Source organism: Takifugu rubripes, chromosome 16 (genome assembly GCF_901000725.2).
Source record: "Takifugu rubripes chromosome 16, fTakRub1.2, whole genome shotgun sequence".
NCBI classification, from domain to species: Eukaryota; Metazoa; Chordata; class Actinopteri; order Tetraodontiformes; family Tetraodontidae; genus Takifugu; species Takifugu rubripes.
In genome coordinates, this window is record NC_042300.1 from 1,723,184 (window position 1) to 1,746,215 (window position 23,032).

The window sequence follows — 23,032 nt, forward strand, 5'->3', positions numbered from 1 at the left end:
CCAGCACCCGCCACCACACAGACAGCAACGCAGGGGGACGCTCAGACCCCCGGCAGCCAGGAGAAGCTGGCCAGCGTTCCCCTCACACCGGAGGAAAGCCTCCGTCCGTGTCGGCAGAGCCCCAAAAGAGAGCGGGCGTTGTGCGCCTCGCCAAAGAGACTCTACTGTTACAACAGGACGTTGAAAATGAAATGCAGCTCCACTTCAGAGTTTAACGTGCCAAAAAGCGACACCAGCGTGCCTCCTATTGCAATAAACACCACCCACTCACCTGAGAGCCTGTGTTGAGAAGTCACATTTTAGGAAGAGTTTTTTGTCCACATCAAGCACCTGATGTCCAGAAAAAAGAAGCAACACGTCACCTGTGCACTCAAGAAAGGCCTTTGTTGACCAAGTGCCTCAGAAAAGAGCATGGAGATACAGAATATCTTGTCCACCTGTCGTCCCCCAGGCTTTGTGAGCCACATTGTGTTTGATTTTTACAGTGAAACGTGCATTGAACGTATGTAATTTTGGTGCCATTAAAAGTGCTTTCACCTTAAATTGAAGGTATCGGAGTGGGACTACTTAACCCCTGTGCTGGGCTGAATCCCCAGCAGCCTCATCAGCACCAACGTGCCACATTTTGAAGCGTGATCAATTCTCCACGTGTTCGGCTCACCACCACATGATTAAAATGTGCTCTTTTTTAACTGGTTGCCTTCCTGTTGTTTTAAATGAGCTTAGATTCTGTTTCCTTTCCTTCTAAACATGGCCGACCGTGCACTGACGCGCGGCAGCGACCGACGGACGTGTTTAATGAGTGGCGAAGCGGCTGATGCTTTAAAGCAGCTGCAGCTATTGTGTTTGCAATAACAGTGGATTAAATGACCGTGTAGTTTGTAGAGTTTGTTCCCAGTTGTGCAGCGCTCGGGTGTTGTTTTGGTCGGTCTGTCGGCGTCAGCCACGCCACGCCACGCCGCCTCGGCCCACTATAATAGTGACTTCTGACTTTTCTGGTCAAATCCTTGGTTTTTATCCCAACTTGGGAAAGTTGCATGATAAATGCTATTCTCTGCTATTTCTGCTGCTCGAGGACCTTAACTGGGGCACTTTGACTGTCACCACAGTAAATTTAACCCCACTTTGTTAGGGCAGCTGCCTCGTTTGTCGTCTTCGTGGTCGAGCAGACGGTGGACAGACCGACTACCAAACATAATCCACATCTTGGCTTCTCCACTACTGAATGTATCACACATGAAGTTTCTGTGGCGCAAACAGAGGGCTGACTCCTCTGCTCTGAAAACATTTTCCACCGCAGACAGGCTAATGGGAGGAAAAGTCCCATCATGCTTTGCTCTTTCTCTCCCCCCTTGTCCCCGTCACACCTCCTAACCCCAGAACAACTGCCACAAACAAACAAACCCTTAAAAAACACATGACGCCAGAGACGCTGCACAGAGGACTCGCTTGATGCTTCATGTGAGGAAGGAACCTTCCTATTTTTGGCTCCCAGCTCAGCGTGTGTTGACCTCCGACCTCCTCCATCACTGTCAGGGAACCCCACAACCTCTCTTCTTCTCCTCAGACTTGCGTGAGCATCCCTGTAATTATATTTACCTAAAAGAGGTCAAATAGTAGCTTCTGGCCCTGGGGGGGGGCTTTATTACATTTCCCCGTGATGGAGAAACTCCACAGCTTGTGTACCTTTGCTGACTTGAAATAACTGAAGACGCTGCCGAGCTGCAACCGCTTGTTTACAAGGCAAACATTTGCTTCCACTTTTCAAATTAGATTTTAGCTGAGGCGCTGGACTTCAGATTTATGGAAGTAAGACAGGGTTTCTTCTTTTTTTAACATCAAGCCCATCTTTTTTCGGGGGAACAAAGTGGTGAAGTCAACCGAACACACCAAAGCTTTCTGCTGTAGCGTGATAGCTTCACAGGTTCACTTTAGCCATAAATGTCATTTTCCTTGTTGGTGTTGATGGACAGATGGATGTCCATTCTAGTGCCTCATATTAAAAAAATAATCATGTCACAGACGAGTTGAGGAACCAAAACATTGAAGGTTCTGGGTTCATTTTCTGGCTATAAATGTACTGAATATAAACAGCATCTAGTATCCAGGCTGCTGTATATTAAACTAGAAAAGCTTGCACATCTAAAAAAGGTACTAAATATTTTTAGTGGGAACGGAAAAATAAAAGGTCAATTCCAAGTGAGAGGAAAGGAAAATAGTTTATTTACAAGTTGTATGGCATATATATATATATATATATATTTTTTTTACTAGTTAAAAAGTGGTTTTGAAGATAAATAGATTTTTAATTAGCCGATAATCTCTTTAACATGTGCCCACCGCCGCACCAGGACAGTCGACTGGTGTATAAGAAGCATGTGGTGGAGGGAGGGCAGACAATGTGTCCAGATTAATGGACTGTCCACAGTGTATAAGATGAAGGAGCCTGCAGACCGGCTCTAATGTTCACAACAGCTGCTCATAAAGACCAGGAGGACGCTGGCGGCGGGGGCCAACAGGACGGAAGCTGTTCCTCTGCCCAGTAGCTTCCTGTTTTCAGTCAGCGCTGACCTCTGTCATCTTCCAGTCCAGCAGGCAGGACGCTGAGCAAAAGCTGCTGCAGGAGAGAGTCCACCAGTCCTGTGACACCAATTTATGACATATGAAAGCTGAAATATTTCACATCTCCACTTCATGGAAGTTTGTTTGGTTTTTTTCAGTCAGTTTATCTTTCACATATCCAAGAATCATTTTCTTTTGTGACAACTTGTGCGAGAAAATGACAATTATGTCTCTTACGTGTCACGGCTGATGGAGTTGAGGCAGCTCTCGCTCAGAGTTGCGGCGCTCTGATGCCCTGAAGCTGGATGCTCTCTGTGTTCTGAGCGACAGCCTCCTCTTTGTCCTCGGCAAACGTTTTCAACTTTCCGTGTCTTTGAGCAGCAGCGAGACAAGCCGCTCATAGAACCGTCCAGGTCCTGAGGATCCTCCGGCCAAGTCAGGGTACTGTCGCTTCTGGACAAACACCCTGACTGCGTTCACAACCTCATCAGTTGATAGTGCGCCACCTACAGGCGAGATGTGCAAAAGAAGAACCTTAAGAAACGCATTGAGATGCGGAAGCCTGACCCTAGTGGCGAAGAGGTGAGTAGTGGTTTACAGTTAACTGATCCAGCGATGGAAACTGGTTTTCTGGCGTTTTGGGGTTTTATTTCTCGGAAAGAAAGCTTTAATCGATTTCGGTTAATGTGAGTAGCTAATAAAATTAGACAACGACTGAGGGAATGAAAATGGAAAAACGCACTTTTCCAACCACCACCATAACCAGAATATGGGGTCAGCTCCTCCAACATGCGACCTTGAGCCAGTGAGATGCTCCAAACACCAGCCATCTGAAGAGCGAACATTACTACGATTAGATGATTAATCCATCACCTAAAGTGTGAAGAAAATAAATACAACATTTAATGTTGCGCTGTGGTTGCTAATATCAGTTAATAGGACTCATTCTGCAATCTGACAGCAAACCAATCGCCTGCACCTTTCAGGAACTCCTTAGACACGACACACCAAAGTCTTGCGGCTGCCCCAGATGCGTCTCTGATGAATTGGAGAGATGGTCCTCGCCGGGCAGGAAGTCTCTGGCCTCCAAACAGCAGCGGAAGGTGTTGTCCGACAGCTGGCTGTCCAGCTTCTTCAGCACAGCAGCCTCCACCCACCTGTAGTCTTTGCTGCTGAAGCACAGGAAGACGCGTACGGCTGCTCGTCCGTGATCGCCGGGTGGTTTGGGGGCGTCCAGAACCTTTCTCACGGATCTTTTATAGGCAACAAAAATGCGCCCTCGGAGACGCGCTTACGCGGCCCCACAGAGGACGGCTGTGATGGACCAAGGCCAGCTGTGAAGACGAAGAGCGCAAACCTGAGTCCGCGGGTGGATTCCTCATCAATCTACCTCGCAGCTTCAAACGGTCCTGGAGTAATTCAGCAGGGGCAGGTTCTGGAGAGCTGCTGGAAACGCACATCTGTACTCCGCCACTGGGCTCAGGTGGGTCACATTGGTGGCGTTGAGCCACCCCAGGAAGGCCTGCAGATGGCAGTCGCAGTGGAAGCGATTTCCTTCGAGGTCGAGGAGGATCAGCGTTTGGAAAATCCCAGGGTCCGGGGATGCCAGGAAGTTCCCCAAAAGTGGAGAATGGCCAGACTGGTGGGAAAGACGTCCGACTGCAGATACGTTAAAGCGTTGAAGGAGAGGTCGATCTCATGGACCGAGCTCAGGCCGGCGAAAATTCCCTGTGGGAGACTTTCCAGGGAGTTGAAGCTTAAATTCAGACCGCGCAGATTGCAGAGGTGATCGAACAAATCGAGGCACTTTCCCTCCATCCAGACCTTCTGCAGGGAGCTGTCGTGGACATCCAACACTTTCAAGGTGCCATTAATGGGGACTGCCCATTTCCGATTCAGGGTGCACCACTTGATCAAGTTCCCGCCAAACATTAAAGTCTCAAGACGATGAAAATCAGTTATAAGCATGTAGACATCCTCCAAGTTGTTCAGTCTGTTGTCTCTGACGTCCATGTAGGTGCTGTTCGCAGCCAGGTCCATGACACTGTAACAGAGAGTCCAACTTGTTGTCCCCCAACAGTAGGAACTCTAACTTTGGTAAGATGCGGATAGAGCCGAGCTTTCCGGAGCGAGTTTCCCCTGTCAGGTATATCCCTCGTAGTTCAGGAAGGCCACTGAAGGCTTTGGAACCCCAGTGCGCCAAGATGTGGTTGTAAGACAGATCCAACACCCTGAGCTCCGACAGGCTTCCGAATGTATCCGCGTAGATCTCTCCCAGCAGGTTGAAAGACAGGTTTGAGCAGGGCGTAAATGACCCTGGAGCCCGTTGAAGGCGCTCGTCTGAATCTGGCTGACTTTGTTTCTAGAGACATCCAGAATCACCCACGTTCCTCAGAGGTCGGAACACGGCACTCTGCAGAACATATATCCAATTTCTCGACAGGTCCATGGTATGAATCCCGCTGCTGACAAGGCCTTCAAATGTGGTCCTCGTCGGGATCTGGCAGGTTGTTGTGTGAAAAGCCTGTGCCCATGTTGCTGGAGATTATGAGATGATTAATCAAAGTACCCTCGAATCGCTTTGAGAAAACCTGACGCAGCGTGTTCAAGTTGAAGCCAGTGCTGGATAGGTCCAGCGTTCTGAAAAGCCATCCGTCTGAAGGGGTTCCCACACTGCTCCCAGTCAAAGGTGGCGTCGTTCATTTTGTATAAATGAGAGCTGAGTTGAGACTGAGGCGGTGAAAGGACTTCCCTTGGAAACCCACCAGATCGCTCTCACACATCTTTCATGGGGTTTAAGTCCAGATTCAGCTCAGTAAAATAAGTGAGTTGTGAGAAGAACAGCCCCGGACGCAGTGTTTGATATCTGATTACCATAGAGGTCCAGCTCTTGTAGAGACAGGAGTGGCGCCAGGTAGCTTTCTGCCAGTACAGATTCTGTTAAAACCGCAATAATCCAAGAAGAGCTGCTGGAGCCTGAAGAGCCCTGCAAAGGCTCTGGGCTCCAGCTGAAGGCCTCTGTTGTACCCGAGCACCAGGATTGCAGCTTCCTCTGCCGGAGGAAGGCGTTGCTCCGTATGACCAGTGGCCCTGCTGATGCCCCAGATCCAGCTTCTCCAACTCCTGGTACAGCCTGAGGGAGGTTCTGTTGATCTCCCCGATGCGGTTCGTGTTGAGAAAGAGGCGGGTGATGTTGGGAGGCAAGAGGGGAACCCAGGAGTGGTTTTTGAAGGCGCAATTGGCAATGAGACCAGACAAAGTGCATGATGGGTAGCATGTGGACACCTGCAGGGTGAAAGGTCACATTTTACATCATGAAATGAAGGCTGAAAGAAGTTAAGATCTGAAGACATTTGATAAGATTTGGGGTAGATGGTGATCCTGCTAAAGGTTTCTTCCTGTTAAAGGGGAGGTTTCTTCCTGTTAAAGGGGAGTTTTTCCTTGCCACTTGCTTGTTGGGGGTCAGGCCCTGGGATTCTGTGAAGCCCCTAGAGACCATTTTGAGTGTAACAGACGCTATATAAATAAAGATAAAGTTAAATTAATTTTGCAATTCTAAAGGTGACTAACTCATTAGCTTAGCATAACTGTCATCCATCTTTATTCATGCTGATGTTAAAAACAGGCCGGCCGGCTTTGGTTGCCCTGTTTCCAGCACATGCTTGGACCTGAAATCTGAAAGTCACTTCAGTTGGACATTTATCCAAAATGAACTCTCCTCTCAGTTGTCATTATTCTGATTGTAGAAGGAGAAAAAGCTCACCTGGAGGTTCCACCAGAGGAAAACCAAGTGCAGAGCTGATTGGTCATACTGTCGACTCCAAAGTTTCAAAATAAGAGAAACCGAAAGGAGAGAAACGGCGCCCGTGTTTGCCTGGCAGGATTCAAAGGTCACAACTGCTGGAACACAAATATTCAGGCCTGATAGAAGCTTCCACATGTTGAACTGTGACTAATAAAGGTCACCAATATGCTCTGCCTTGTTTATTTGTACCGTCTCAACCAGCTGAGGTCTGCTTACATGACATTTCAGGATCATTTTCCCTCGGGAGGAGGGACAGACTCATGGATTCAGTATAAATGAAGCTGGATGAACTGAAGAAAACACAGAAGAGGGATTTTTGTTGAGCACTTAGAGAGAAAATTGTATTTATTGTGCTATTGGTTTAGAATACAGATGTGCTTCTGGGGTTTATGAGTAGCCTTGTTTCTCTTAGGAAGGAATATAACAGTCAAAAAGCACAATAATTTAACTGTAAGATAACGAGGACCTTCAAAATGTGGTATGCGATTAATATGAAGTACAGTCAGCAAGTTTTAGATCAGCAAAGTGCTTCTAGGGGTCAGAGACAGGACAGGAGATGGCCCAAAACCACTTCTGCTGCACTGGAGGCTCCCAAGAACCTCTGAAAAGGAAGAGAGCTGGACCAGCAAGACTTGCTCCAGAGGCCCAGGGGGCCACCCTGGCAGAGCTCCACATGTGCAGATATTCCAGAGGTCAAGTGTCCCAGCAGAGTCCTTTCAGAGTAAAAGCTTTTTCGCTGTGTTTTCTGCTGTAACGTAAAAAATAAAACTGCGTTTGAATTTCTTGTGGGGGAGTATCAGCGCAGCAGCGCCATCTGCAGTGTTGCGCCATCACCTTCACACACACCCTCAGCACTGTTCCCGAACAGTGTTTAGGAGCAAACCGTGAGCACCTGGATCCTTTGCGTGTGGAACTAAATGTCTGCCTTCATCATCTGAGACGGGAACAACAACAGAGACACGCATGGTCCCGCAACACGGTGCAAAAGGCGCGTTTGTCCCGCAGCTGCCCTCCGCGCGGAACCGTGGGAAACGGACCTACCTGCGGCTCTGTTTGCGCGGATCATGGGCGCAGACTCCTCTGCTGCGGTCCTCTCAGGCCGATAACAGGAAAGACTTTAGGTGTCGAAATGTTTGACTCAACCATCTGTTTCCTCTTTCTGACCCCCCGTTTTACTTACTGAGATGATCTTTCACACGACTGCAGCCGCTCACGCTGCTTGGTCCCGGCACCGCCTGCTCCTACCAGGCCCCCACAGGGGCGTGTCTGGGGAGGGATTCCTAACCTTGACCTCTGTGTAACACATCATTAGGTCAGGAATGAAGGCCAAACTGCGAAGGTCTCTGTCTTATCATATAGATATTTATGTATTTATTTCGTCTTTTTGCAGAAAAAAATAGTTTTGCACTTTAAAATGCAGTTCTCTCCAAAATTTAGTCACATTTCCTTTGATAACCCGCAAAATATCAGCATGAAACCAACATTTTCAATACTTTATTTCAGTGCATAACGTGTTTAATGCACTCTTTTTGAGGCGCCTTCGTCACGAGTCCTGCTCAGTCTGTGGTAAAGAAGAGTTTCAAGACATCTTTCAAAATTATTTAGAGATATTGCCCTGACATGACACGTGTATCAATGAAAGGTGGTTATTTTTCAAACAGGAGCTGCATCAGAACATTATTTTCACCTCATGAGTGGCTGACTTAAACCAGTGTTTAGTGCAGGAACTGATTCCCTTCTTTGCTTCTGCTGGTTTCCTGCAAATGTACATTAATTGCATTTCATCTTCATCGTACATGTTTGACAGAATTTGATGGGACATGATGTCGCGTCCCACTCCTGCATAACTACCCCCACTAGACACACGCGCAATTCTGCAACGGGCTGTCTGTAATTCTACGCTCTTCTGCCACAAGATGGCGGTATAGGCACGCATTGTTTTTAAGTCATTTTTAAAAATTTAATTTTTCCTATAAAAAAGTTTGAAAAAAGTGTGTTCTAAAATCTTTGTATATTTTCCATTTCTTGAAACTCTTGTTGCAACCCCACGTTAATTTTGAATCAATCACAACAAAAAAAATTTAAACAGTTTAATATAAAAAATATTAAAATCGTCATCAGCAGTAACACCCTCGTGCAACGTTTTTCTGGGTCTGAAAATTCTTAATTTAAACTCCAAACTCAAATGTCAAATATTGCGTTTGAAGAGTTTTCCTCCTACATAATGTTGAATTCATGTCACAGTTCTGACTTAATTATTCGGATTTTGATTCCAGAATTTCAGGGCATTTTTTTAACAAATTCAACGTTCCAATGTTTCAATACCGGACACATTTTGTGTTTTCTGGGAGGGTTGTGTCATTGCTTTTTAATGTGTACATTCAGATGTCGCGCAGCTCTCTGCCTTCTCTCTCTCCTCTCTTTCTTTATATCATCTCTTCTTTATCTATTACATTTATCTCTCTCTCAGTCACTCTTTCTAGGCGTCAGACGTCACTGGTTGCAACGTGTGCGCTTCGTTCTCCGATGCTTTGACTCCATCCGCGCTCTCCATCTTCCCTTTTCCACAAAGGACGCGATACGCCAGAAACATGAGCAGCGCAGTAATGAAGAGGGTGCACAGAACTATCCCCACAATCCCCCCCCTTGTTAGTATTGACGGCTGGATTGTCGCATCCGGCGGTTCTGTGGTGAGGCTTGGAGGCGTGCTGGACGCTCCAGAGCCCTCGTCCGGTCCAACCTCGTTTTTTATTACGCACTTGTAATTGTCGACCAGCTTATATCCAGGAGAGCAAATGCACACATAGCTGCCGTAGGTGTTTCTCGCAGTCCTGATCACAGTAGAAGGAGGAGCACTCGTCCAATGTCCAAGCAGACAGCGTCCTGTTGTCCTCTCCTCCAAGGATGTAGCCTTCGGGACAGAAACATTGGTACCTGTCGTTCGGGTCGCACTCGGCCAGACATTCCTCCTCCCCGCAGTGGAGTTTACACCTGTGAGGCTCCTCCGGATCTTCCTTATAACCAGGATAGCACGAGCACACGTAGCTACCGGGCAGGTTGTCGCACATGTGTTCGCACGGGGCCGACGTGCACTCGTTTACATCCACGCACACGCCGCCCTTGTACCTGTATCCGTCCTTGCAGACGCACTGGAACCCGCCGGCGGTGTTGACGCACCTGCTGTTCTCACCGGGACACTGCCGCGGGTCCGTGCAGTCGTTGAAATCCACGCACGACCTGCCGTCCGCGGCCAGTTTGAGAAGCCTCTCTCTGCATGTGCACGCAAAGGAACCTCCGTTTTCGTAACAGATGTGCGCGCAACGCAGCGACGCGCAAGGGTCTTCTTGCGTCTCTTCGCAGGTTTACTTCATTCTCGGGGTTGATGGTTTTTGCCCCGCGGGCAATAACACAAGGGCATTTTTCGGGATCCTGCGTGCATTTATACTCGCAGCCGCCCCCCAGGACGTCGCAGTTCCACGGCGCCTGTGTCCACTGTCCTGAGAAGCAGATGTATTTAGTCTCAGTTGGCATCCGGACGGCGGTGCTTCCAGGAGGGAGAGACAACAGGTCTTTCGCCTTCGAACCCGATAGGGGTGCTATAGGTGGGAGTCTCACCCGCCCCAGCTTCCAGACTATTTGCATGTCTCGTTGAAGCTGTACTCGCAGAGGAACCCGTCCGTCCGTGTGTCACATGGTTCTCTAGTCCATTTGAAGCCATCCGCGGGCGAGACTGAGACGCAGCGGTGGGACGAGCAGCTGCTGTTGAAAGTTGTCGGCCAGTTAGAAAAGTCACTCTCGTTGTCTCCAGCTACCAGAGGAACCCCTTTCAGCTCGGCAGACCGGTCAGGACAGCCCGTCGGTAGATGTAAACCTATCCAGAACCGGCTGCTGGCGTCTCCCAGTAACATTAAAAGGAACATCATGCGCCACGCTGGAGCGCACTGTCATCAAGTTACCGCCCCGATCTTGACACTCACTCTGCGCCGCGCTAAAGTCTCCGAGAATTTTGGAAACAGTGAAACATTGGTTCCCGATGCAGTAGATGTTGTTCGGCTTAACGCCGCCGGTTCGTCCCCATAGCAAAGCGCACACGATGGCAATGAGCCGCGTCACATCATTCATGGTTGCGCTGCGGATGTGTCCTCCTTAAGTTCTTGCGTCTTCCAACAGCTCCGAGGCTCGTTTGCTAAACAAACTACGTTCTGGCACGTTTTATAACGCCCCAACTCCATGTTATGACCCCAGCGGAGGAAGGAAGCAACTTAAACGGCCCATAGCGGTGCCTTGTGCTCCCTCACAGACGGCACCGCGGAGGTCATTCCCGAGGCGCTGCTTTACGCATGTGCGCAGCGACGCAACGCTGACGCACGCAGTTGGGGGCCTCTACCAAACGCCCCCTACAGAAACCCCTCCCCACTGCTCTCTGCACACAAAACTGTTCTAAAGAACCCAGTGGCGCCCTAACCAGACTTTGAATTCAAAGACTGGTTTTCTTGTCTTGAAAATAGCAGCAGCTCTACGGGAGACGCGTCCGTTTGTCTGTTTCTGGAGAATGGCACCATTTCCAGATGATGTGTACGAATTGGAACGAGCTGAGGTTTACAGATGTCATCTTTTATTTATATCTTGTGATTAATCTGTTATTGCACCGACACCAACGCGGTCCAGGATTAAAGCAAGAGAAACCAGAGACAAGGCGCTCAGTTCACTTGTGTTTATTTAGTACTCTCTCTCTCTCTCTCTATCTATGAGAACAGTAAAAGTTACAGATACAGCAGCAGCTTTCGCATGTCTTGGCGGATGTCAGAGCTTTTACAGGGGTTTATACAGTAACGCCGTGAACATTTACATGGTCGGTCAGTGTGACGTGATAGTGTCATGGTAATTCTAATGACGCTGATGTGCACAAAGCAGCAGAACATTAGACCTTCAGTGTAGTTGCGGCACAATTCAGTTAAACAGTGACCAGTTTCAGGGGAATGTGCTCCATAAACTGGATCTCACATTCATAATCATAATCACAGCACCAGACAAGTCTGGTTCTCAAAACACATTAGCTCATGAAAGAGCACATTTCAAAACAGTCACACCCAGGAAAGCATTCAAATAAACAAAAAAATAAATAACAACTAGTGAAGAGGAAATGATAAATGGTGCTTTAGACTCAACATAAAGACGACAGTTGCCAGGTAAATTAACCTGATATTAGAATATTATGTGACAAATTAATTCAAAGGTGTAATCTGGACTGTATTTAACTTCAGTATGTGTAATGTTTTTAAACCAATATACCTGGAGGAAAAAAAATCCACAATCAAACGAATTTAACATTTTAAAAAATGCATTTGGGAGATTTGCGGCCTCTGGGAAAAGTCCTCCCAGAAATGTTTCGTAGGTTCTCCATCACCACTCGTCGTGTTGCGTTTCGTCTTTAAAAGCCTTTACATGATTGAAGGAGATCACAAGGACAACCTCTTGTATGTGTCGGTGGTGACCTGCTGCAGGTGGAAGATGTCGATGTTTGTGTGTTTGAGGGACGTCAGGTCAAATCTGCGGCACCGTTTCACCGCGTTATAGATGAGGAAGAAGATCAGCGTGGCGCACAACAGCAGGAAGACGGTGATGCCAGCACGCTGCCGGCCTTGATGTAAGACGGCACCAGGGCCGGCTGAGGGGTGACCGGGATGAGGTAAGAGGCTGTGGAGCTTGACCCGTCCTCCTGCCCATCATCCACGGGTAAACACTGGTGTTCTCCGTGGAGCCTGAAGCCCTCAAAGCAGCCGCACCTGAAGCCTCCGAACAGGTTGACGCACGTATGCTCGCACTGCTTCCCCATGTCGCACTCGTCGATGTCTGTGGCAGATGTTGGAGCCATTGCTGGTGTCCAGGATGAACCCCGTCGGGCAGAAACACTGCACAGTGGATTCCGCATTCCTGTCACACGAGGCCAGGCACTGTCTCTCCGTGCAGAGCCTGTCGCACTTGGTGAGGTCTCCCACTCTCACCTGGTAGCCTTCATAACATGCGCATTTATAAACCCCCTGGCGCTTCACGCACAACGGGTGCTCGCACTCGAAAACAGATGCTGTTGTTCACGCACACTCCTTCCTCTTCTATGAATCCATTTCTGCACACACACTCGAAGCCTCCTCCTTCTTCACGCACACTTCGCCAGCGCGCGTGCACAAGGCGCTGTCTTCACATTTGTTCACGTCCTCGCAGGTGACGCCGTTGCTGTTAAGGCTTTGCTCCCCGGGGCACGTGCACGTGTTTGTTGTTTTGTTGCAGCCGCGTTCACAGCCGCCGAGCATCACCTCACAGTTCCAAGGAGCCTTCAGCCACTGGTCACCGAAGCAGACGTGCTTCGATTCCAGATGTTTGTCGCCAGCTGTTATCACCATCGCTGTGGTTCCCTCTGGAAAAGTTTGGGAATCCCGCACCTCGAAGTCCATGGGGGCGGTGTAAACGACCTGGGGGGCCCCAGCAACTTTCACGGGTCCCCACGGGTTTGTGAGTGGATATTGGCACAGATATCCCGAAAGGTTTTGTGGCACGGCTCCCAACTCTGCGCGAAGGAATCTGTCGAAACAGCGATGGAGGAGAGCAGTTTTGGGGGAGTTGCCACGGCTTCCTGCTGCTCCAGCCACAATTTCCCACTGGTAGAAAGCTTAAAAATGTCCGCTAATGTGGTCATGTTTGTACTTGAACAACTGCCCGTTGAAGCTTTTACAGCTTTTCTGCGCGCCTGGGAAGTCAGTGGAGTCCACGAAGACCGCAACGCACCGATTGTCGGTGCAGCGGCCGCTGTGGGAGAGCAGCGCTTCCTCCAGCCCGCAGAGGAAAACCAGGACAAGAAGACACGGTTTGCTGAAGGACTCATGATGTCGAGGTTACAGCAGCTGGCGGTCCAAAGTTTCCGAGTTGTGTCCGGAGCCGACGCGGTGACTGGGAGCAGAACATAATCCCCATTTATAAAAGACTGCGACTGTCGTCCGCCCCCCCGCAGCAGCAGCAGTCGAGGAAGGAAGTTCTGTTCTTGTCCGTGTTTCAGCTCGGGTCTGATTGCTCAACACCCCCACCCCTCTCCCCACCCCAAAGGTTCTTATCAGAAAGACTGGCCCATCACATAAACACACAGTGCGCGCCGCGCACATGGACGTTTATAAGGACAGGATGAAGAAATCCCATAAGATCATGTGTAATCCAGTTCCCTGGAAAATGAAATTGCTAAAATTCGCCTCAAAGGATGCAAGGATCAAAGGATGCAAATGTGCTTAGTGAGAGTGGATGACGTCACAGTCGGACATTTTCCGAAGAAAAATGTAAGTGTAAAATATAATTACAAATAATTTTTTCAAATCTCAAGTTTTCAAATAATAAAACAGCAAACAAATCAAAATAACAACAATAATGATGATAATAACTAGAATAATAACATCAATAGCTATTATAACTATAATAATAATTATACTACTACTACTAATCATAATGTTAATAATAACAACAACAACAACAACAACAATAATAATAACTGCTGAAATCAACTTTAAAAAATGCCATTTTCTGATATGAATAGAGTGAAGTGGTTTTTATCATTTAACCATCACAAAAACATTTATTTGAAAAGATTTGGGGGCTTTATTTTCTCCGAGGCAGCAGCACATGTTCACATGAAGCCACGAGCTTTTCCACCCACTTATTTGGTTGCTGCTATAACCAAAGTTTAACTAGAGGTCGTCACAGATTCATCCTGCGTGTTATTAAAGTAAGAACACTTGCTCAGAAAATGGGGCACCTTTTAGGTCGCCTGATAAAAGTCACATGATTACCTCCAAAATGTATGTAATGTGAATGAGCCTTGTCGCCATAGGCATCATTTTAAGGGAGGGTTTCACTCCGTTTCTGTGGTTAAAACTAAAAGATTCCAAAGAAAATTCTAAACTTGCCGACTAATGATTTATCTTCATATTCCTGCCCGTCTGCTGCCATCTCTTACTGTCCATGTGTAACTTCTGCAGATCCCATTAACACTGTCATTTCCTCCCTGTATTACACAAATGTAGTTTTTCCTCTAATTAAAGATCACAAACTAAAAAAGAACATACATCCTTCCAGGAAATACGCCGACTCATGGCAGGACATGTTTCCTTGCCAACTAACATTAGAGAACACATGAGGGTCTCATTCCGTCATAATTCCTGTAGACTGTGCTTGTTTTCAGCGACCTCCACAGGGAACCATTCTACCTTCATCATTCCACTAGGGGCTCGGCGGAGGAAATAAGGCTGGACACACTTCCACAGAACGAGGAAACAAAGCTCCATGGGGTTCTGCCCGGTTAGGCCTCAAAGAATGTGATCATATCCGATCAATTCACTCAAGAATGACGTCTCAGGGGTGTGTGCATGTATGCGCATGTGACAAGAATGAGGCTATAGCTTCTGAATGAAAGCCAGGTATATGTGAGCTGTTCTATGACTCACAGAGGTGACAGGCGCTGTGCTTCTTCATGGCGGTGGAGGGAATGGGGCGGATGCCCGCAGGGGCGGGGAATGCTTTGTTCACCCTGAAGGAACAAAAAATAATCACTTCTGTTTGGATTTAATGAGACAACAGTAAAGTTTAATGTCCTGAACCTCGGGACAGGCGGCTGGCCTGGATTCAGTCCAGCATAATAACACAATCCACAAGGAGTGCCTTTGTCGACATGGAAACGACGCCTCGTCTCGGAAAATATTTGGTTTGATCGGTATCTTTACTGGCGATATCTGAACCGGTTTACCTGGTATGACCAAAGCACACAGCAAGTCCCACGCTTTGTAAGATTTAGGGTCAGCGCCAACCACCTCAGTTTGGGTATTTGTATATTGTGGACATCATTTCTGCCATTATTGTTACAAAGATTTATGTGACTTGCTGATGGTTCCTCTCCTCTCTTTTCTAGGCAGGCAAAGGCAGGGGCTCCAACATCAGGCCCACTGGTTAGATCCAGGCAGATGTGTGGAGATCCTGAAGGGAGATGATCATGTGCTAAACACCCCGGTAGCTATGCATTGGCCTGATGCCTGTCTGTGTCAAGGAGATGGTAAACAGGTTTCAATCTTAAAGGAGAGGAAGGGGCAAAAAGGGTTTTCCATTTGTGGTGTAGTTCAATTAGCATCTGGCATCTTTTGGACCCAATGTCTTCATCGTGGAGCTCAGAGAGCTTGGGCTCCCTGTGTGACCAGCTCCTGAACATCATGACCCCAGGAAAATGTGGAAAAATCATCCTTCACATTAACTTTCCACATTGGCATCCCTCAGGGCTACATGCTCAGCCCATTCCACTCCCTGTTTTGCATGATTATGTGGGCCGTGCACAGCTCCAACACCATTATCGAGTCACGCTTCAAATTCCTATGGCTTCACATCACTGAGCACCAACATCATCGCTGAAAGAGCAGGACAGACACTCTTCTTCCTCCACAGGACTTCTCTATAGGACTAGAAGAAGAAGACTCAAGTTAGCCTCCAGGGTACTCTGCAAACCTCTACAGGTGGACCATAAAGAGTACCAAGAGTACCATGGTTGTCCACTGTTGAACTCCTCCACCTCTCTAACAACCAGAACTTGCTAATTTTTATAACCACATATCTTTATGTAGTTATCAATTTCGTTTTACTTGGCAAAACAGCAAATGTCAATCAGGAAACCTGAAGGTTTGCTGGAAGAGGGAAAAATGTCTCACATCGTCTACCAGTACCTTGAAAAATGTGTTGACTTTGGTGAGCTTATGTTAAGAACTGAGCCAGAATTTGATTGTTCTTGCATCAGTCAGTGAAAATGAGGGAAAGTGTTCAAAATCATTTCTACCAACGAAAACCTTGCGCGTTGTTTCATCAGCTTTGCTAGTGAGACCAGAGCAACATGATGGACTTTGAGAGAAAAACCAACAAACAATACAACCTGGAGAAACCTTGGAAACTCACCTGAAACTGACCCAACAGGAAGCTCATTTGCTTAGCTAGCTTGCAATGCACCTAATTCAAGGAAGATAGACTCTTTGTAACATAATGTGGGGAATTTCTGCAGCCACTTTTGTGTTTTAAGACGAGCCCTGCACTTTTGTCATTCTCGTGGTTATTTTTTCTCTGCGTTGATGCATCTTTGAGTCAGAGTTACACGTACGACTCTTTCCTGGAAGTTGAACTTAAACTTTCAGTGTCACGTTTGGGATAGTTAATGATGTTTCAAGTACAGCCAAGGACAACAGATACTGAGAGAGAGTGCAGAAGGAAAACGGAGCTGTTTCCGTGTCCTGGGACCAATGATAAAAGGACACACACACACACACACACCACAACACAACACACACACACACACACACACACACACACACACACACACACACACCACACAATGAGCTGAGATTTAAGAACCATTAACCAGTCATTACCCTGCAGAGGAAGAGCACTAGAATAGTGAATAAATGGCATTTATAGGGATCTAATCTCAAAATATGTCTACCTAAACAGAGTAATGTCCCCATAAATTCATAAAACGTGTATACACACAGGTTTTATCACTCTCCGCTGTGCCACCCACATCCTGAGGTTGGCAGGAACCCACACCCAACATGAGAGTGGAGACTGACATAGACAGACCCCCCCAGCACGCACACACACACACACACGCACACACCACACACACACACACACACAAAACACACACCACCCACACACACTCCCCTACCCACAGGTTTATCGTGCCACTCACCCTGAGGAGGTGACACACCTCTGTGATGAGGTCATGGGTAGCCGCTCTGGCAGGACAAACATCCCATCCCTGCAGGGGAATCCGTGCTGGGAAACACAACTGATCGAGAGGGCAAAAACGCCTTCTGACTGCCGTCAAATTTAAATCCTGGAGTTATAATCTAAATTATGTCATGGATTTGCTTAATTTGAACAAATTTTGTTGCATTGTCTTGACCATTTCCCCCCTGTCAAGGTCGGGGGAAGGTTGGGTCCTACCCAAGTTGGGGCGGGGGCAGGTCCACCCTTGAAGGGGTCTCCAGCTCATCGCACTGAGCGACCACCACCCCATTCATTCACTCATTCAAACAATTTCAATCACAATTACTTGAATATTTGCCAAGGCCGGCGGGGCTGAGCTGGATGACCAGTTTGGCCCTCTTGATGGGAGGCTTTGAAGAACTAATTGACATTGTCTGTTTGCAGAAGGAAGTTTGGTGTTTTCACTGTGGTGAAAAACTTTATAAAAACAAGTTAAAGAATTTGGAAAAGAACAAAGATTAGTAGGGAATGAACACAGTGACGTGTAATTAGTGCTAATCTACAGGAGAATCCTGAAGGTCCATTCGGTCCTTCCTGTCTGGACCAGTCACCACTATGAAATCCAACCCTCATTCCCTCTCTGCCCCCTCGGTGACCTGCGAGGAACTCTGTGAGGATATTATGTTCCACCGTCTAAGACTCACAGATCACATATTTGAGGTGTCGAAGAGGGAGGGGGGCCAAAAGGTAGCTTCATTTCCTTCAATAGCAGGAAATATCCCCTTAGGCCCGATGAGCCCACATCAGGACTTTCAGGTTAAATAAGCAGCTGCTACTTTCACCGGGAAAGAAGAGGGAAAAGGATAGAGAAGAATGGTTAGAGTGACAAATATTGGCTGAGAAATAAAGGGGCACGCGGGCCTTGTATCAGGAGAAAATGGGATTTGTTTTGAAACAGAGCTTTTCCAGAGGATGTGGCAGAGTTTGTCACAGGAAGCGATTCCATGAAAATATCTGCTTCGGGTTTTCCTCGATTAAGATTAGTGAGCCATTGAGGAGTGTCATGTTCCATGAAAGCACAGCTGGCGGTGATGGGTTAAACCATCACACACGTTCATGTGGACGGCTTTGTGCAGGAAACGCTAATGTTTATCACATTTATGTTGTCTATTTTTGAAAGAAGTGACATAATTGTAGCTAACACAGTGAATTTTGTATCAAATGTAATAGTCTTGAAAGCGTAATGTGCAAATACGACACGAGTTTGCTGTTTGTTTAAATCCCTTAAAACTGCAGCTCAGCGTCTCTGAGGCTCGTCATGCCACACTTAATTGATGGAATCTGAATGGATCTGGGCCTCATGTCACATAAACCACATCATTCCGGCGTTCCAAGGGAAATGGGAGACAAGCTAAAAGGATGGCTGTGTTCTGCCAGGGCTTTTTCTGAATCTACCCTGACCCAGGCCCCCCCTCGCAGCCCCTTCACAGCATGCAGGAAATTGACATTACAGCGAGACGTCGCCACTTGGAGGTATGTTTTTCATTTACTGCCTGGGAAACAGTGGAAGGGGCGTCTTCAGAGCAATGTGGATTTATGGGCAGGTTTCGCTGTTGCCTTTCCTGCTATTGTTGTTTTCTGTCGAAAGGAAGAAAGAAAAAATCTTCTCAAAAAGTTAAAAAAAAGTTCAGTTTATATGTTTTTCATACTGCCAGAGCTATCGGTTGCTATGATGGCTAATTCTTTAACAGTTACATAGCACATCTGGAACAGTAGCAATAACAACGTTGTCTTATAATCCACTGCTGCTGCTGGCCTAGCAGCTGTTCTTTTCTGATATATGGCTAAATTTGAAATGCTTTTTATTGGAAAAATGATGCTAATGGACAGATAGGATCAGTCTTGTATGATTAGCCGTTTGGCAATAGTGTCACCTGCGGAGCGCCTCTTCAGACACGTGTTGGGCAGCTACGATGCATTAAAAACAAACCAATGCTGCTTCAAAAAGACACATTTCAGCATGTGAAATATTTTTTCTTTCAAAAAATTGCACGAAGAGGAAAGAATCATCTTAGGAGCATGAACCCAACAGTTCCTGACAGATTGATTGCAAGGAAAATCCAAGTCATTGTGTTTGCAACAGCACAAACTCCTCGTCCCCTGTGCCTCTTAGTAAAAGGCAGTTCGAAAAGTGTTTATGTTCGTGCTTCCTCACTCTTCACCGCTGCTACCTGCACACTTGCCTTGTAAAGTCACCGCAGAATGGGCAGGAACTCCGCTCAGCTCTTTTCACCACTTCTTCCATGAAAAGACCACAGAGGAGAAACCTTGGCACACTGACAGAAATATTCCGAACTCTCCGTGACCCCCTACAAACAAAACAAACACCCTTTAACATGTGCTGTGTTGGATCGCAATATTCTCGAGTGTATCGCTGCGTGTCCACGTGTTCTCTGAATGAAGACTTTAAGGAGAAAATGCCAATTTCAAAATGTATTTAGCAAATAGAACCAATTCAAGATACAAATATTACAGAGCTCCGGGACAGTTCAAAACCCTACAATAACAGAGTCAATTGGCAAGGCATGAAGTCTGACAACCTAACTAGCCCTTGACCCAGTCTTTTGTAGAAACACATAGGCAAATTATTGATGCTAATTCAGTCCGATGTCTTCTGATTGGATGACCTTGTCTTCTCCTTCCAGTTCCATTGGATGCTGGCACAGTCCTTGTTCTCCATTGTTTCCCAGATAGCCCGGTCAAAGTTCACATTCTTCTTGCAGATGAACTTATTAACACTAAATTATGCTGTCCAGTTTTAGATGGGTGTTTAACACTTTCAGCCTGACTATCTTCCCTACAATTATCTAAACAACAGCCATGTGTCAACTGACTACTTATCTTTATTACACATGCTAATGCTTATATTATCCCTAACATCTAAACTAATTCTGACATAAAACAGAAACATATACAAAAAAGCAGACACAATTCTCTTCAGCTGCTGCACACACTTTACAAACCTTTACAAACCTCTGCACAAGTGAAACCCAGACACATGGCAACACTGAGGAAGTCACTCTTGTGATGTTAAACACGCTGAAAGGCGCAGGAGTAGAAGTGTGCCCAACTCTTACTCACTTTTTCTACAGTGAAATCCATGAGGCCAAAATGAGTATTGTGTTACTTCAAATACAACTCTGAATTTAAACAACACAAACCACACTCAAAATGCCCCCAATAAGTAATTGAGTAAACCTGATAAATGTGCTTCATGAGGGGCTTAACTTTAATCAAACCAGCTGCATTTGGAATAATGTGTTTTCTGGAGGCTCTCCACTGTCACTGACAGTCAGCCAGCATTTCCCGTGCACCCCAGCCTCCTTTTTATAAATAAACTGATTCTTCCTATAGAGCACAGCTATTTTTGTAACCCACAGCCCCTTAGTGTTTCCTCTCAGGCTAGATACGTGCATATATGAGTGCATGTGGACATGACAGGTCAGCGGAGGGGGACTGTCGAGAGAATGAGCAGCTCCCCAACAGAAAGCGCAGTGTTTGTTTTGACGTGTGTCAGCTGCTGCTGGGGGGGTTAAGGGGCTTGAGCTAACCTGCAGACGGCTGCTTCCATACTTCCTCACCCTCTCACATTTACTTATTCATACTAGACACAGGAGTTCCAAAAGGCCCATTGTCTTAGGATAACATCGCAACAATGTCCCAAAGTCACGTGATCTGGAGCCCAGCCATAATATCCAGGGCGCTCGGTTTTTGGTCCATATTGTTTTTCCAAATCTAGGTTGTAAATGGATGAGCCTGCAAGTCCCATCTTGTTTTTCCCACACAAAAAAGGCTTCCCTTTGAACCTCCTGAGGAAAATAACGTCTTCTGACTTGAATGAGGTTACAGGGGACATGGGAATGCAGAAGGTTCATCCTCAAAAATGTCCTTTTCCTCAGTTGACAAAAGTTGAAATTTCATTTGTTGTCAACCATGATTCTGTCTTGTCGATGAACGTTTTCTAACAGAACAACGGTGCTGTTTGTTCTCAGAATTGTGCTTTGCTTTTTCTGTTGAGGGACCCAGAGGCAGAACAGAACCCTCCTTCCCTGCTTAAATCTGTATTCAGGATTCTTCCACTGTCTTTGGACACGTTAAGGCTGAAAAGACAGTGAGAAGAGTAGCGTCAACTTGGCCCAATTGGTGTGGCACCTTCAAGTGAGAACAACTTTCAACAGATGTTGCTCCATGTCCACTAAAATGCAAAGCATGTCTAAGCATTGATCCACTGTTTGTTGGATCAATGCTTTGTCTTAATCATACATGATCAACTGTGTGAATTTCATTGTATGCTGATGACACCCAGCTTTTATTTATCCATGAAACCAGAGGAGACAGAGAAGTTAGTGAAGCTTCAGACCTGTCTTAAAGACATAAAGTTCCTGGATGTCTTCAAATTTCCTCCTCCTTAACCCAGTGAAAAACGGAGGTCCATGGGGTTTGGTCCTGAACCTCTCAGGGATAGATTAGATCACATGATCACTCTAGATGGTATCTCATTAACATCTAGTCTCTGTGAGGAATCTAGGAGTTAACTTTTGATCAAAATCTCTCCTTCAACTCACCATTAAATTAGTCTCTAGAAGTGCCTTTTTTCACTTGAGAACAATCACAAAGATCAGGAAGCTACTGACCCCACCATGATGCTGAAAAAGTTAGTCCATGCTTTTGTTACTTCTAGGCTGGACTATTGTAATTCTTTATTAGCAGGGTGTCCAAACAACTCTTTAAGAAGCCTCCAGCTGATCCAAAATGCTGTGCAGCCAGAGTTCTGACAGGTACTGACAAAAGAGATCACATAACTCCTGTACTGGCGTCGCTTCATTGGCTGCCCGTTAAATTTAGAATATTTTTAAAACCCTTCTTTTGACCTACAAGGTCCTCAGAGGCCTAGCTCCATCCTACCTGGAGGAGCTAGTGATACCTTACCAGCCCAATAGACCGCTCCGCTCTCAGAATGCTGGACTACTTGTGGTTCCCAGAGTCTCTAGGAGTAGAATGGGGGGCCGAGCATTTAGCTACCAGGCCCCCCTGCTGTGGAACCAGCTCCCCGTCCAGGCACGGGAGGCCTGGCTCCATCGCTACTTTTAAGATTAGGCTTAAAACCCTACCTCTTTGAAAAAGCTTATTGTTACTAATTCTGTAGTTCCAGTTACTATCATAGATAGACAAATGATCATACTTAGGGGGTTGTCTAATAATTAGGTCCACATCTGTGCTGTTATAGGCCAGGCTGCCGGGGTCCAGGAACATGATCACCTGACAGGCCTCTGTCACCCCACTGGGTCATGGTTTCCTCTCCTCTCCTCTCCTCTCCTCTCCTCTCCTCTCCTCTCCTCTCCTCTCCTCTCCTCTCCTCCTCTCCTCTCCTCCTCTCCTCTCCTCTCCTCTCCTCTCCTCTCCTCCTCCTCTCCTCTCCTTCCTCCTCCTGACAGACTAGTTATGCTGATTCCTGTGTAGTTTTTCTGCTTCTCCCCACCCCCTATTTATTTACAGGTATCCGCCGCCTTCGGAGCTGCATGATGACCTCCGGCCCCACTGACCCATTGTATAGTGTATTTTTGTGTGTGTTTCTGTGCTCTTTGCCTCTCCTCTCCTCCCTCTCCTCCCTCCTCCTCTCCTCTCCTCTCCTCTCCTCTCCTCTCCTCTCCTCTCCTCTCCTCTCCCTTCCCTCCTTCTCTTCTCTCTCTCTCTTCTCTTCTCTTCTCTTCTCTTCTCTTCTCCTCTTCCTCTCCTCTCTCCTCTCCTCTCCTCTCCTCTCCTCTCCTCTCCTCCTCTCTCTCTCTCTCTCCTCTCCTCCTCTCTCTCCTCTCTCTTTACCCAGCTGGC

General features: G+C 46.9%; 2 protein-coding genes and 1 pseudogene across 2 annotated transcripts in view; 1 reads left to right on the forward strand and 2 right to left on the reverse strand.

Annotated features, from left to right (window-relative positions):
* Positions 1-23,032, forward strand: part of LOC101066666 (protein dispatched homolog 1) — a 134,757-nt gene that overhangs the window by 49,963 nt on the left and 61,762 nt on the right. The gene's annotated exons all lie outside the window — the stretch shown is intronic.
* Positions 2,834-6,382, reverse strand: LOC115253071 (toll-like receptor 5; annotated as a pseudogene).
* On the reverse strand, positions 9,145-10,684 carry LOC115253072 (thrombomodulin-like). The gene is made up of 4 exons (XM_029850001.1): positions 10,219-10,684; positions 10,001-10,175; positions 9,813-9,911; positions 9,145-9,637 (listed from the first exon to the last, which is right to left on the reverse strand). Exons 1-4 carry the CDS (start codon positions 10,487-10,489, stop codon positions 9,145-9,147), a joined length of 1,038 nt encoding a protein of 345 aa, XP_029705861.1. The 5' UTR covers positions 10,490-10,684.